General features: G+C 36.6%; 2 protein-coding genes across 2 annotated transcripts; one reads left to right on the plus strand and one right to left on the minus strand.

Annotated features, from left to right (window-relative positions):
- Positions 1–404: 404 nt before the first annotated feature.
- LOC114519782 (ruvB-like 2) lies at positions 405–8,269 on the minus strand. The gene is made up of 15 exons (XM_028539954.1): positions 8,222–8,269; positions 7,451–7,505; positions 7,243–7,298; positions 6,683–6,751; positions 5,996–6,068; positions 5,424–5,553; positions 4,900–4,966; positions 4,630–4,736; positions 4,413–4,506; positions 3,747–3,870; positions 3,211–3,305; positions 1,963–2,081; positions 1,305–1,424; positions 1,033–1,162; positions 405–715 (listed from the first exon to the last, which is right to left on the minus strand). Exons 1-15 carry the CDS (start codon positions 8,228–8,230, stop codon positions 542–544), a joined length of 1,422 nt encoding a protein of 473 aa, XP_028395755.1. The 5' UTR covers positions 8,231–8,269; the 3' UTR covers positions 405–541.
- Positions 8,270–8,328: 59 nt separating this feature from the next.
- Positions 8,329–12,712, plus strand: LOC114519790 (COMM domain-containing protein 9-like). Its single transcript, XM_028539967.1, has 7 exons — positions 8,329–8,406; positions 9,407–9,470; positions 9,831–9,980; positions 10,884–10,938; positions 11,463–11,497; positions 11,635–11,738; positions 12,499–12,712. The coding sequence occupies exons 1-7, from the start codon at positions 8,356–8,358 to the stop codon at positions 12,646–12,648; spliced, it is 609 nt and encodes a 202-aa protein (XP_028395768.1). The 5' UTR covers positions 8,329–8,355; the 3' UTR covers positions 12,649–12,712.
- Positions 12,713–13,516: the final 804 nt, after the last annotated feature.

Consider the following 13,516-nt stretch of genomic DNA (forward strand, 5'->3'; position numbering starts at 1 on the left):
AATGTCGCTGATCAATTTCGCTGATCTAAATTGGTCTAAATGACTAAAAATTTCAAAGCCCTTCAAACCAAAATGTGTCAGCACAAAACGCAATTAATTAGTTATCATGTTTTCAAAGTCTTAATGACATAAACTAGATGAGATACAACAATGTTTATACCTAATTGATGAATTATAGTTACGTTTTGTACACAAACGAAAATGATTAAATTCACGGCAGAAATAATGAGAGAAAGGAACGCTTAGTTTTATAACACAGCAGCCATACTTTACCATGATGGTTCAGAGAGTGTACGAGAAATCTAGTTTCCACTTAGTGGTTAGGCATTTACTCAGTGTCATTATGATTTTCAAATGAACACCTATACCGTTGCCGGCATGCCCAGAATACCGCCCTTCGGGGTCCACTAGCCTAGGATATACATATCCACCATTTGCACCATGACTTTAGTCGAGACAACAGGGATGAAATGAAAGCTATGATAAAAATGCGCAATGTTATGTAAAGTTATTATATTGAGAAACAAAGTTAGGTTCATATCTAAGAAGCAGTCTCAGTTTCCATCGAATCAACTGGAGTTGGTTCTTGCGATGTCGTTGTTTCTTCGCTGAACATGAATTCTTGTTGATATTCTTTAAGAAACTGGGATGAACGACATTCATCAAGGAATAACGAATACACACGTTTAATATCGTCAATCTCCACTTCTGTACCCTGGAATAATACAGCAAATATTGATGTGATTAATGACGGGTTATTTGAAACTTGACTAACCAAACAGTTATGTTGGAATGAAGTCTGGAACGAGTACTAGGTTATTGTACCGTTCCGTGCTAAAAGCTAGTGTGTTTTAAAATACAGGTGTAATACGACACTCCTCTTGAATGGCGATGCTGAGTGGTCATAGTGGAGGGCAAAGTTGTGAATGGCGGTGGAAGTGGTGCATGGTGGAGAGGGAGTGGTGTAGATAGGGAAAAGCCAATTGGTCAAAATGAAGGATAGGAGTGATAAAATGATATAAAAGGGTCTACCTTTCTTTTTCTACAGACCAAACTAGCAGCGGTAATTAGTTGTATAGCATATCTCAAAGATGTTTCCTGTCCAATCTTAGTTAAGACTCCCATGGCTTCTTCTCCAATCTCAACATCCTCTTCTTCACATCTTCAGAATGAAATTATGAAATCGTTAATGAAATCTTTCTAAGGTTTCTAACGTTGTCGTTGTTACGTGTTTTTCGTATTAAAAAACACGCGTGAATTAGTTCAATAGAGTAATGTTATAATTTATATAGATATTGGGTTACCTTATGGCTAAGATCTGTTTCAATTCGTTCGCTTCATAAGGTGTGGTTGTTATAATAAGTAGACGATCAAGAAGATCAAGTGGAATGCCGTGAGGACTGGTGTAGTTTGTACCTCGGATTCTGAAGAGGAATAAGAATGGTATTCATGCGAGAGTTAATAGCTAGTAGCTGGCGCAGAAACCAACCACACATGCAGCTAAAAATGCTTAGGTTGATGAAAACTGAAGAACAATGTTGTACTGCAACCCACGAATACCGTTGTTTTTAAGTCGCAGCGACCAGTTCTGCTACGCATAACATGCACTTTGCTGCAAATTGATAATAACCATGCATGCTCTTGAGATGCTGCACAGCATTGCTTATAGTCTTAACTTATGATTTTATTTGTGAAAGGTACACAGTAGTATAAATAGTTTTGCAAGAGCTTTCGGTCCGTAAGCCCGTCCGGGAACCACTAATGATTTTAAGTCTTAAATTACTACCATTATTGCCACGCAAAATTAAAAAAACTTATTCCTTAGTCTTTATCAACCAGGAACAACTTTTTTAGTCGCGTATAGCGTGGCCTGTGTGTAAATTGATAAGCGAAATGAAATCACTATCATGGTACTTGACGTTAGTGTAATAAAATTATAGTGAAATATATGTTTATCATTACTTTGTTATTCCTCTGTTAGTGGCCATTATAAGAATAGGAGACATATCACTTTCCAAAGCACGGTTTAGAAATGAAAAACATTCTATATCCAACATATGCACTTCGTCAACGAATAAAACCTAGTGAAATATAGTAAAAACAATCAATAAACTCCAAGCAACAACGCCTGGGGCCGGTTGTTCAAAAGCAGGTTAAATTTAACCCTGGGTTAGTGCTAAACCTGGGTTAAAATCCTTAACCCTAGGTTAGCTAAACCTGGGTTAAAACTGTGTTGTTCAAAGCAGGGTTAGCGGTAAGGTTAGTTAACCCAGGGTTAAAATATTTAACCTAAGATTAAATGTATTTTAAGGACTAAATTGGATATAAGAACGTTTTCGATTGGTCAATAAACGAGCGTCAAAACTTTACCCGACGAGGATATATTGTTAGTCGAAAGATTATATGCCGTGAGGGCAGGGTCGAAGGGACGTTGTTTTGAACAGCAATTTCCGTGCATGGAATTTTGGAAAGATTCGAAATGAAAGGCCATTTTGTATGATAAACAATGTCGCGACTCGCGATGTGAAACAAAATTAAGCAATGCATATTATAAACAATCTATTTTAAAATTTCAGGCATTCTTTGATTATTCAAAATTCAGGAACAAGCGTAGCCTTACCACTTGCTGCTAATCAAAAGAATCGAATTTTGGCATCCAAAACAAATATTTCGATTACGATTTTTCAATTTGTACGGTTGTATTTATTTATCGTGTATTGCATTGAAGCGAAGATAAATAAATCAATACATCAGCTGAAATCGAACGAAGTCAAACTTAAATAATTCTTTGCTGTCGAAATTATTCGTTAAACCTCTCAAAATTGTTTAATTCATGACGAATTATACGTGTTTACGTGTTTCAGCTCCTTATTCATCCATTTTGAATCGAAGTTAACCCAGGATTAAAAAGTTAACCCTCCTCGCTAGCAGGGTTAATTTTTTTATCAATTTTAACCCAAGGTTAATGCTAACCGAGCTTTGTGCAACGCAAATCAACCAAGGTTTAAAATTTAACCCTGGGTTAGGCATTTTTAACCCTGGGTTAGCGTTAACTGGCTTTTGAACAACCGGCCCCTGGTTTTCACCTTCTGATCCTGTGAAGCACCCTGGTTTCAAGATTGCAGTCCGGACACGACAATTGATCGGCAATCTGGTTGACAATTTCCAAAAAAAAGGCCCGAGTATGATACAATAAATAAAGAAACCTACCCCAGGAACTATCTCAGCTTTTCCTTCTTCTCTCCATTCAGCGACCTTCGCATTGATTTGTTCTCGAACTTCACCTTTTATCTCACCAGTGTCACCTTAATACACGGAAAGAAACTTATTAATGGTTGTGCTATCCGCAGATCAGTGATTTCTTTAACCCGTTGTCAAATTGATACAGCTACAAAAATTGTAACTCTAAAATGCCAGTAATCTGTCTGTACCGAAATACAAAAGCTCCCTAGGACCGCTTTAACAATACAGTATAATTGCGAGGAAGAGTTTAATTTACACCACTGTCCCGTTAGTGACGATTATCCAGCTAAAATGCTTTTTACCAAACACAGTGATGTGCCATTAATAGTCTCATGCGCGGAGCATTTAGTTGTCTAGAATATTAATTATAAAATTGGTAGAATAGTGGGCTGTAATTTGCACAACAATCCTCAAGTCACGGCTGTTTGTCCCAACTCCATTGAATATCTCAAACGCCGTGCATTTGAATGTTCTGGATTATTTTATTCCTCATTACACGATACCTGAAAAGAGCGCTAGAAATCCCTGGGTCCTACTATTGATGACATCAATCTCATGAAGTGTCACGGTGTGGACAACCTCTTTTCTCTTTTGTAGTTCACCTTCAGGACACTGAATAAACTTTGTCTGAAATATTATTGAAAGAAAATATAAATCTCCAGCGTAATTTTTAACAGAAAGATGGACGATATATACCGATTTTATGTTTATGGTGTGGGTTTTCATATACCCATAAGCCGAAATTTTTGGGAATAGAATTTGAATTGCATTGAATAATTATTGTAAAATTTAGGGCAACGCAGGGCAAGGCTACCTCGAAATTCCTTGGAAATCTATTTTGTTCACAAAAGCTGATAAACCGCATTAGATAACAAGAAATTATCACCAAGCAATGTTATTACACTATTCTTGTCAAGAATAGTGTAATAACATTGCTTGGTGATATCACAAGATAAGTAAATCAGCTTGTAGGTACACCACGTAAGTGTTTAATACTGTAAAGCTTTCGGTCCGTTAACCCGGGCCTTCATCAGTGTAATATATAAAGTTGCACTGATGAAGGCCCGGGTTAACGGACCGAAAGCTTTGCAGTACTAAATACTCACGCCGTGTACAAGCTGAATTACTTATATTAAGAATGTAGTAGCTACTTATAATAATAGGAATACCTCAGCTCCCATGGCATCGTAATCTCGCGCTCTTGTGAAAGATCTTCCTAGTTTTGAAATCTTTCCTGTTGCTTTATCAATTGTGATGACGTCTCTATAAATGCGACATGAGTATTTTAGTTAGTAAATTGCGAGCCAAGTGATAGCATCACGCTCTCCACTTGTAGAGAAATATTTCCGCAAGCGAAACATTCGCATGTTTTCATGGAATTCTTACCCAGCTTGTACTTTCTCCTTCGTAATCGACTCAATCATTTTTGTTCCCAGATCATAAATAGTCTCCATTTCTGTTGTTTTTAAAGTTAGTTTGCCCAGTTTTGAACCCTGCAAGAAATGAAATAGCAATGTAGAGCAATGGTTGTGAAACGGTTTATAGTATGAAGATGCTTTTATAATTGAGATATTTTTAAAAAAAGGTTTCATATACCAGGCAGGTCACTATAAACCAAATGAACTATATTATAAAAGGTTTTCTGGTGTTCCTTACCGTTCCAGTGGCTGGTCTGTCAATTTGTATCTCAACAACTTCACCTTCGATTATTTCTGTTTCTTCCCTGGTACGTCAAACAAAACATGAAATGATGAGGTTGTGTGTTAAAATCATTGCATTAATGCAATAAAAAACATTTTTCATGTACCCACAGGGGTCTTGCATGCATAAACACGCAATTAAACTATAATAAAACTACAACATGAGATAGAACAGAACGTCCATGTCAAGCTCATTACACACGATTCAATCAAGTCATGCAGAAATGTAAATGAGTAAAAATGTTCTTCACTTAGGTACATGTATATCTATGTATTAGTCGAATAATGTACATGTTTCTGTATTGCAAAATTTGGAAAAGTAGCTAATTCCAAAAAGTAATTCGGATCGAAGGGAAGGATTAGTTAAAATGTACACCGTCCCACCGGGCAATGCTACAAATAATTGTTTCTGCGGATACGGAGGAAAAGAAAATCATGTTTACAAAATGCATGTTCTGGTAAGATCTGCGTTCAACATACTTGATTCTAACACCAATTGAACGTCTAAAAGCTTGAGTGAGGGCTTCAGTTTTACTCATCTCCAAAGAAAAGATCTCACTACCAGCGATACTGGTGAATGGTGTGTCTGGACCCAACGACTGAGCCATACCTAAAAAATACAGGCGTTAATCTCCGGTACGAGATCCGACTTGGTAAGACCGATGTAACTATGTCTCTAATCAGGGGCTTAGGAAGCATTCAGAGATTGGGGGGCACCAGATTCCAGGGGCACTTTTGGTTAAGAAAAAGGGCAGCTGAAAATATGTATAGGGACGGTTGATTGCCAAAGCTGCAAAGACACCACTATTGTGGCTTATACGCGTGCTCTGCAAAAAGATTTAGGCACGTGTAAGTGGGCATATGTAGGAAACAAAAAGAGCAACTAAAATTTTAAAATTCCTTTACAGCCCTGTCTCTAATCATTTTCACCCTCTGATATACTGAATGACTAGGGAGAGGAGCCAAACGTGAAGAAACAATTCATTATTCTTAGGGACATACTGCATACAGGTAATTTTCAAATTTAGAAATACAAGTATGTAGCTACTCACCCATTGCCAGCGCCGTCTTTCCAGTGCCTGGTTGTCCAGCGATGAGAACTGCTCTTCCTGCAATTTTTCCTTCCTAAAACAACACCAGATTGCTTTTATAAGAAGTGAAAATCTTAAATATCTGCTTTGATTGTAAAGTAATTTGTTCTGTTATGAAGTAGAGAGCAGAAATTTGGAGTCGTTGGTTGACGCAAATCAAAAGAAGAACCACGGAGAACCTACAGTAGTAGGGAGATTTAGCACGAGGACGTGAACGTCAAAGACGACGTTAAATTGCGAATAAATGGTGTGGCATGTCCATAGACGCAGCACGCCATTTTTTTTGCCATTTTCACGTCGTTTTTGACGTTCACGTCTTCATGCTAAAACGGGCTCTAAACAGTAGTTTTTCAGGTACGCTCTAAAATTTCCCCTATTTTCAGTGCAACTTAGATTCAACGTAAATGCGCTGTTACACTATGGAACCTTTCTTGCAACTTGCAATTCTATATACTCCTGAGACATCCAAAGTTGTAAAATACGAACATTAATTTCTTACGAACTGCTCACGTTTTCTCAGTATTTCGAACACTTCGTTAATTCAAGCATTTTTTTCAATAGTCTACAGATAGCACATGTAACTGCCCGCTAAAGTTTAAACAAGGATGCCGATGCCTGTGTGGGGCTTTTCTCCACTCAAGCACTAACCTTAATCATTTCTAGGATAATCCCAGCTGCTCTTCTGGCTGATATTTGACCAACCATTCCTTGAGAAACCTTTGAACAACAAAACTATCCTTAGAGGATGCCATGCATCCATGGAAGTTCACTAAATACTATCTATTAAGGTGGCTCCATCAAATATACAATTTTTAAAAGTATTTAAATTGCAGTTTACTTTAATGTATACAATTTTGATTGGGCAATTTGGTTGTTAACTTAGGCTATGTGCCCAGGGTAACCTTGTTGAATGTTTCACATTCGTTTTTGTGCCAAAATGGTTTCAAAAACAGTCAATTTACAATAGAAGTTTAAGCTAATTTAACAATAATATATTAAGCATATTTTTGTTGGATCGTGTGGAGAGGGCATCTAAACAATAAAACAAGTAAAAGGTTTTTGAAAACGCTCGAAAACGATGCTCTTGTGCACATACTGTAACCTTAGTCAAAAGACAACTATGTTATATATACTATACTCTTTCCCATATTTCTATAATGGCATACAGCAATATTTATGAATACAGTGTCTTTTTATTGCATAATTACCTGTCTTGCCTCCAAAGCATCATCTAATCCCAGACCTCTGATGTGTGAATGAGCACCTAAATAATAAATAATCCATATTGGTGGTAATCTTTGGTTCCAGTTTCCAGGTTCGGTTCGGTTTTCAAAAATTTTTTAAATTGAACTGCCTATAAACCTTCAACCATCAGGTAATTTACTTTAATTTGAATGAATTAAAGAATCATCCTACCAATTCTTTCAATTCTTGTGATGTCTCTAACTTCTTGGACTTTTGCTGCTGCTGCCTAAACAACCAGATAAATTGATGTTATTGTCAGGAATTCTTATAGTATCATGGAAAATCTGCCTGTATGAAAACAATACTACTAGAATTTTATGCCATCACATGGAGAGATTGATTTCATAAAAAGACTACAATTTTATAAATTTGGCATTAAAATTGAAGTCATGTCTAATTTAATTACTTGAAATAATATAGCTTGAGAAATTTATACGTATTGTACATGTAAGCATGGTATGTTTGCAAAGTCTTTCTAAATAACACATATCACACAACTTATCCATATGGGGCAAGAAAGCAGGATATCGCATAATTACAAGAACACTTGATGAAAATTAACTGGCAGAATTGATGTACATGTATCTACGATCTATCTTTAATTCTTTATAGTTTCAAAGACAGATAGCACCATACCCTTATGAGCATGGTTCACATTATACGACTATTACATATTACATGATATGACTCATAATCTCGCGTTTTACTTCCATTTCGTTTGAACTGTTCGTATCAAATGTCAACAATTTATACAAAGTACATGCAGTTGCCAAGCAGAATGCTATATAATATTTGCCAATTTTTGGAATATTAAAAGAATGAAAACAACCCCTAATGCAATTCGACACACTTGACTACAAAACTGCTATAAAAACACGCAGATTGTGTGAAAACTAAGCTATATAATAACTACAAAAAGCACATGGTTTAAAATTCACTTACCGCCGCCATTTTAAAATATTCCCGGGAACGCTAGTCCACCCGACTCGCACTACGCGTAAAAAACGTCGTTTTCAGAAGCGGAAGAGGCCGAAGACACAGACGAAGACCAATCATTGAGAAAGTCTTGGTAAGAGATGGTGGTTCTGGGTCAGCTGAATTTCCCTCCTTTAAATGTTCTTTTAAAGGTGAGTTGATGAAAATCACATTTTATTTATTAAAAAGAGGAAACCTTAGTAAAAATAAAGCTAAATTATGAAAGTATCATTATACTATTTTCTGTGACTATAACAATTAAGGTGGCTCAGGCAGGAAGCAAGTTTAACATGTTCTGACAGGAGCCTGCATGGTCGTTCTCTGATGCAGAATGGGGGTATTTTAGGCAAATTCTATATTGTATAGTGAAAAGTCAATTTCATCAATGACTGCAATCATTCGGCTGTCATTTTAAATACCATGTTCTGAAAATTTTCTAAAAGTGTATGATTACAATACCTCAATCTGTCAAGTCAATGGTCAAGTCAAGTAAACCCATTCTGTGTATACTGCACCAAAGATATTTGGCATGAGCTTACTTTGTATGTTGGCATGTGCAACCATTAACATTTTATCTCCTTAGCAGCAAATTAAGTAGAGAATTAAGTTCAGCTGCTTCAGCATATGGTTTCTTAGAACACATTTAGACATGCAGCCATTGATCGGATGTTATATCTTTGTCATTTGCATGGCCCTTAATACACTAATGAGTGGTCTGTGCCCAATGCTCTTACGTTTTACTTGAACATTTCTATCTATTTTGTAATTCTTTTATATAATTATTTTGGTATTCTTGATTTTCTAAAAGTATAGACCCTTAAGGATGGTGAAAACCTCCATAAAAACTCTAATTCGTTAATGAGTGTCAGCCATGCTTGCAGCTTGTTTATATATGTTATTATAATAAAATGTACAAAAATCATCATGAACACATGAACTGGTACCAATTCATATACAATGTGATTATTCAAACAATGTAAAGTAAAATCATATATCGGTATAAGTACTGTTAAAATTTGAAATTTTGTTTCATAATTGAATGGGGCTGAAAAAGAGTCAATTCTTATGATAAGAATTAATACATTGCGTTTATTCTCTGGGGGTAGCAATTGAATGAATGCTGTTTTTAACTTTGAACATGTAACACTTCAGGCTAAATCCAAGGATGTTGTTGGAAAGTTAATCAATGATGCCTACAAATATAGGAATGAAGAAGGTATAATTATGGCATCAATTGTTAGTTTTACTGGTTAGGTGCTTGCTGAAGATAGTATTTGAATATACATAAATTATCTAACTTAGGGCCAGTTCATAGCTAGGAGACGGGCCAGCCAGTTTTAGCCAGGCTACATAGTTAGGCTACATTTATTGAAAGGCCTTCTTTCATGTACAGATAAATGAGTACATCTGAATATGGCTTTTTTCAATGTGCTGTATGTTGGGTGATTTGTCATGTTAATTTGTGAAGATTTATCATGTTCAAATTATCACTGGCCAAATTTGGGCTCCCTATGGGTTTCTCTGCATACCCTTGGCCCAATTAAGACCTGAATTTTACTTCTTTCATTACTTGTAGCTCCTGCAGTAGTCTATGGTTCAATCACTGAGAATTTGGGTTGTGAAAAGACAGAGGCTGTACAACTATTTTGCAGTTTACAGCAATTGGTAAAACATTGCTTGTACGAAGGCTTAATTGACAGACCGTCTATTACCACATCATTTCCAGGTATCATGTAGCTCCACTTGTTGCCATTTTTTCATTGAAGCATAAGAATGAGGACCTAGTCTGGCTAGTCACTTCATAATTTGGGAAATATCATGAATGTGCTAAATTCAACATCTACCAAATCTTTTGCATTCCTATAAAATTTATTTATCCCAAACTGCCGGCCATGAAGGCACCTTTATAATGTCTGGAGTGCCCCCCTATAAACTGCTTCAGCATTGTTCCCCTTATCTTAAAGGAGTCAAGAGCTTTCGCCTTTCAGTGCTTTTGTTTTAAGGTCTTTTCACATGATCCAATTTTGTTGGATCCAATTGACTTCTGATGGATGTTTTACTGTCTGTTGTCTTGCAATGTGTGTATGATAGGCCAAGAGCAACTAAAACCAATGCAATACTGCTTTGTTGGTAACCGCGACTTTACTCCCTAGGTCAGAAGTGAGTTGGATCCGACAAAATTAGACCTTGTAAACACCAACTTGTAGACCATCAAATTTTCTTTGGCAAATGCATTTCATTTTATGCAGCGTTATTGTGCTGTGTTTGAAAACACTCAATCACATGCTGCAGGATAGGAAATCGTTAAAACAAAATTTGATCGTGTAAAAGCGCTTCATTGGCATATTGCGTACATTTAATATTTCCCAGCCGAAGTATATGCTTGCTGCCGCTACTAAGAAAATCCCCGACGTTGGGGGGTTATAAATTTCAAAATCAGCATTAGGATGATTAAATTGAAATAGCTATCACTAAACTTTTCTCAGACAAGAAAGTTTTGACCTATATTTTAGTTTCAAGATGTTAATTTTCGGATTATATGCTTGCTGCAGTTAAACATAACATGTATGTTCTCCCAAACGTGTCATGAAACTGATTCTAACCATCATTCTGTATCTGTTTTTTTCAGGGGATTTTCATAAAAACTTGAAAGATTTGCTTGCGAAGATTATTGCAGAAAACATGTAAGTTTGTTGTCGTATTTTTTTAGTATTTAAAACGTAACTAAAGTTTATTTCAAGAGATATTAGCTATGTTGTTCAACTGAGAACGTAGCTAGTACTGATTTGCCAAGGTTTTGATGTCAAATCTACAGGAACACTGCGCCTTCCAAACTTCTTTTATAGTACATAGTGGTAGTGCATATGACTCAGGTGTATTGATATTGTTATGGTGCTACATGAGTTACCAACAGGGCTAGCTGAAAATGAGCTTGACCACCGTAGCTCAGTTGCATCAAAGGTCGCGGGTTCGATTCCCACCGTCATCAAGTTAACTTTTTAGCTCGCCCGCCTAGCAACTGAGAGTAGCATCATCACATTAATTTGGTTGTGTCGATATTTTCATTGCTGTTTCAATTCTACATAATGTAATATAATTAGCAAAGACTGAGGATAAGGAATTAGTCACAAACAGACACAGTATCAATCCAATGAATTTTGTAGTTTTGCGAACTATAACTAATTTAACTACGTATTTCTTTCTCTAGGCCAGAATGGAGGTCACTATCCATGGCTAACCAAGGTAAATAGTCAACCGTATATTTCTTGGTATAACTCCGTAAATTGAGAAGTTCTGAAGATAGAATGTTACAATGTACATATTGCAAAAAACTAAAAGTATCATACGGTTTCGGTGAACAACTTTTGACTTTTTTGTAGTTTCTTTGCCAAAACTGGTGGATTTTGACTGGAGAGTCGATGTTAAGACATCATCTGACGCCATTCAAAGGATGTCCATGCCAACATGTCTAATCCAACTTAAGGTAAGAATTATAATCATATCTGGCGATTACTCTAATCATAGCCACAATTATTAGACCAACTCTGGAATTAGGAGCTTAAGATTTACGACGGAGACGCGACGACGACGGCTAAAATTAACTCCAAATTAATCGAAAAGAAAACCTGTCCTAATCTGCATATATTAGGAACCTTAAGATGCACCAAATCTACGATGCGGACGTGACATGAAAACAGCCACTAGTAGCTATTAGGAACCCAGTTTTAATCTGTTTTACACGCTGCTTTCAATACGCCTCTGACTTTGTCTATAATTTTTACTCCTGTTGTGAAACTATGGAAGTAACAAAAGTAGTACTTCACGTCCGCGTCGTAGATTTGGTGCATTTTAAGGTCCCTTTCATCAATCCTATCATTCCTATGAAGTCAGTACAATATTAAAAGTCATGCAAGGACACCGTAGGGCGGGACACGTTTATAGTAAAACGGACTTGAATAGGGGCAAAAACCCTGCTATAGGGCCAGGTATGCTACTCGGAAGATGCTCGAGTGATACTTTGGCTAAAAAGTTATACCGTCCCCCTTTTTTGATCGCTCTGTGTTGAACTGTGGTATTTACAAGGTTTGAGAAACTGTTAAAAGACCCTCGCGATATGTACGAGACGCGACAGAAAAAAAATGCTAGACGCGCCATACTCATTGCCGAAATTTCTCCTCAGTCCTTGGGTTGGTCTCACTGGCCTTGGCTATTTGTTGAATCATATTCTTGTATATTTCTTGCAGATCCAGGAGAATCCTTGTGACGAGAACAGGTTACCCGAATTGAAAAGTTTAAATGTAGAACTAAGTAAAAAGACATTAGATACAATGCTAGATGGTTTGGGGAAGATACGAGATCAACTCTCGTCTGTTGCACAAAGTTCATCATCGTGAGAGCAGTAAACCGTTATTTTATATTCATAAACAATTTACATACCTCCGAGAGAGGATCAGTCGATCAGGTTTTCTATGTCAAGTATTTTTAGGTCCATATTTTCCTCGCGACGATTTATCTCGCCTAGCCGGGATAACTCGCTCCATGTCAACAGGAAGGAAGGCATAATCTTCCCAGAACATCGCCAGTTAAACTTCTTCCACCGTTTGAAATATCTGTTAGATAATTTCGGTATCTGAAGTTTCACTGACGGCTGTGCTATTTTGAAGCTTGTTGCCTGCATTTCTAGTGTTTTCTGAGGCGTATTTTTTAAAGTGTAGTCCGTTAAATTGAAAGAACATCTTTTTCCTACCAGCACCTGACTACCTTTCTCCCCAAGTTCTGGTGTCCTGGTTTTTGAATTTAGCCAGCTTAATGTGGCTTGGGTCATTCGTCGTCATTTGTGATTGATAATAACACACAACAAATCGTTAAGAATAGATTTTAGAATGGTTTTTTTTCGTGAGTGCGTTGAGATAATAATTGAATTGGTTCGTTTTGGTGTGAAAGAAAAAATTGTTCTGATTGTGCTGATTTAAAAATGCAGAAGATTATGAACTTTTTCTTGTCGCATTTCTCTGGTAGTTTTTAATAACAATGTCAATGCCTCAATGGGTTGCAATATACTAAGAATTTTGTTACATGTATCTTGCCCACCGGTAGAAGAACCTTTATACACGAAGGCCAGTTTGATTTCACTAAAAAGATATATAAATATATCATATTTCGTATTTTCGTGCAGCAAAAAAAAAACGATAAAAAGATGACGTCAACGAAGATCGCGGAGGAAGGGGAAAATGCGTGTATATTAGTTCTTTCCTGCGTCAG

The sequence above is a fragment of the Dendronephthya gigantea genome, unplaced genomic scaffold (assembly GCF_004324835.1).
Source record: "Dendronephthya gigantea isolate DGI-Jeju-01 unplaced genomic scaffold, DenGig_1.0 000014F, whole genome shotgun sequence".
Taxonomy (NCBI): Eukaryota; Metazoa; Cnidaria; class Anthozoa; order Malacalcyonacea; family Nephtheidae; genus Dendronephthya; species Dendronephthya gigantea.

Coding starts and splice junctions, on each gene's coding strand:
- LOC114519782 (XM_028539954.1), bottom strand. Junction 3,871..4,412: donor ACGATGCCATGGGAGCTGAG/GTATTCCTATTA, acceptor ATAATATTTCAG/ACAAAGTTTATTCAGTGTCC. Junction 1,163..1,304: donor AAACAGATCTTAGCCATAAG/GTAACCCAATAT, acceptor TTCATTCTGAAG/ATGTGAAGAAGAGGATGTTG.
- LOC114519790 (XM_028539967.1), top strand. CDS start 8,356: ATGGTGGTTCTGGGTCAGCTGAATTTCCCTCCTTTAAATGTTCTTTTA. Junction 8,407..9,406: donor CTTTAAATGTTCTTTTAAAG/GTGAGTTGATGA, acceptor GTAACACTTCAG/GCTAAATCCAAGGATGTTGT. Junction 11,498..11,634: donor ACTATCCATGGCTAACCAAG/GTAAATAGTCAA, acceptor ACTTTTTTGTAG/TTTCTTTGCCAAAACTGGTG.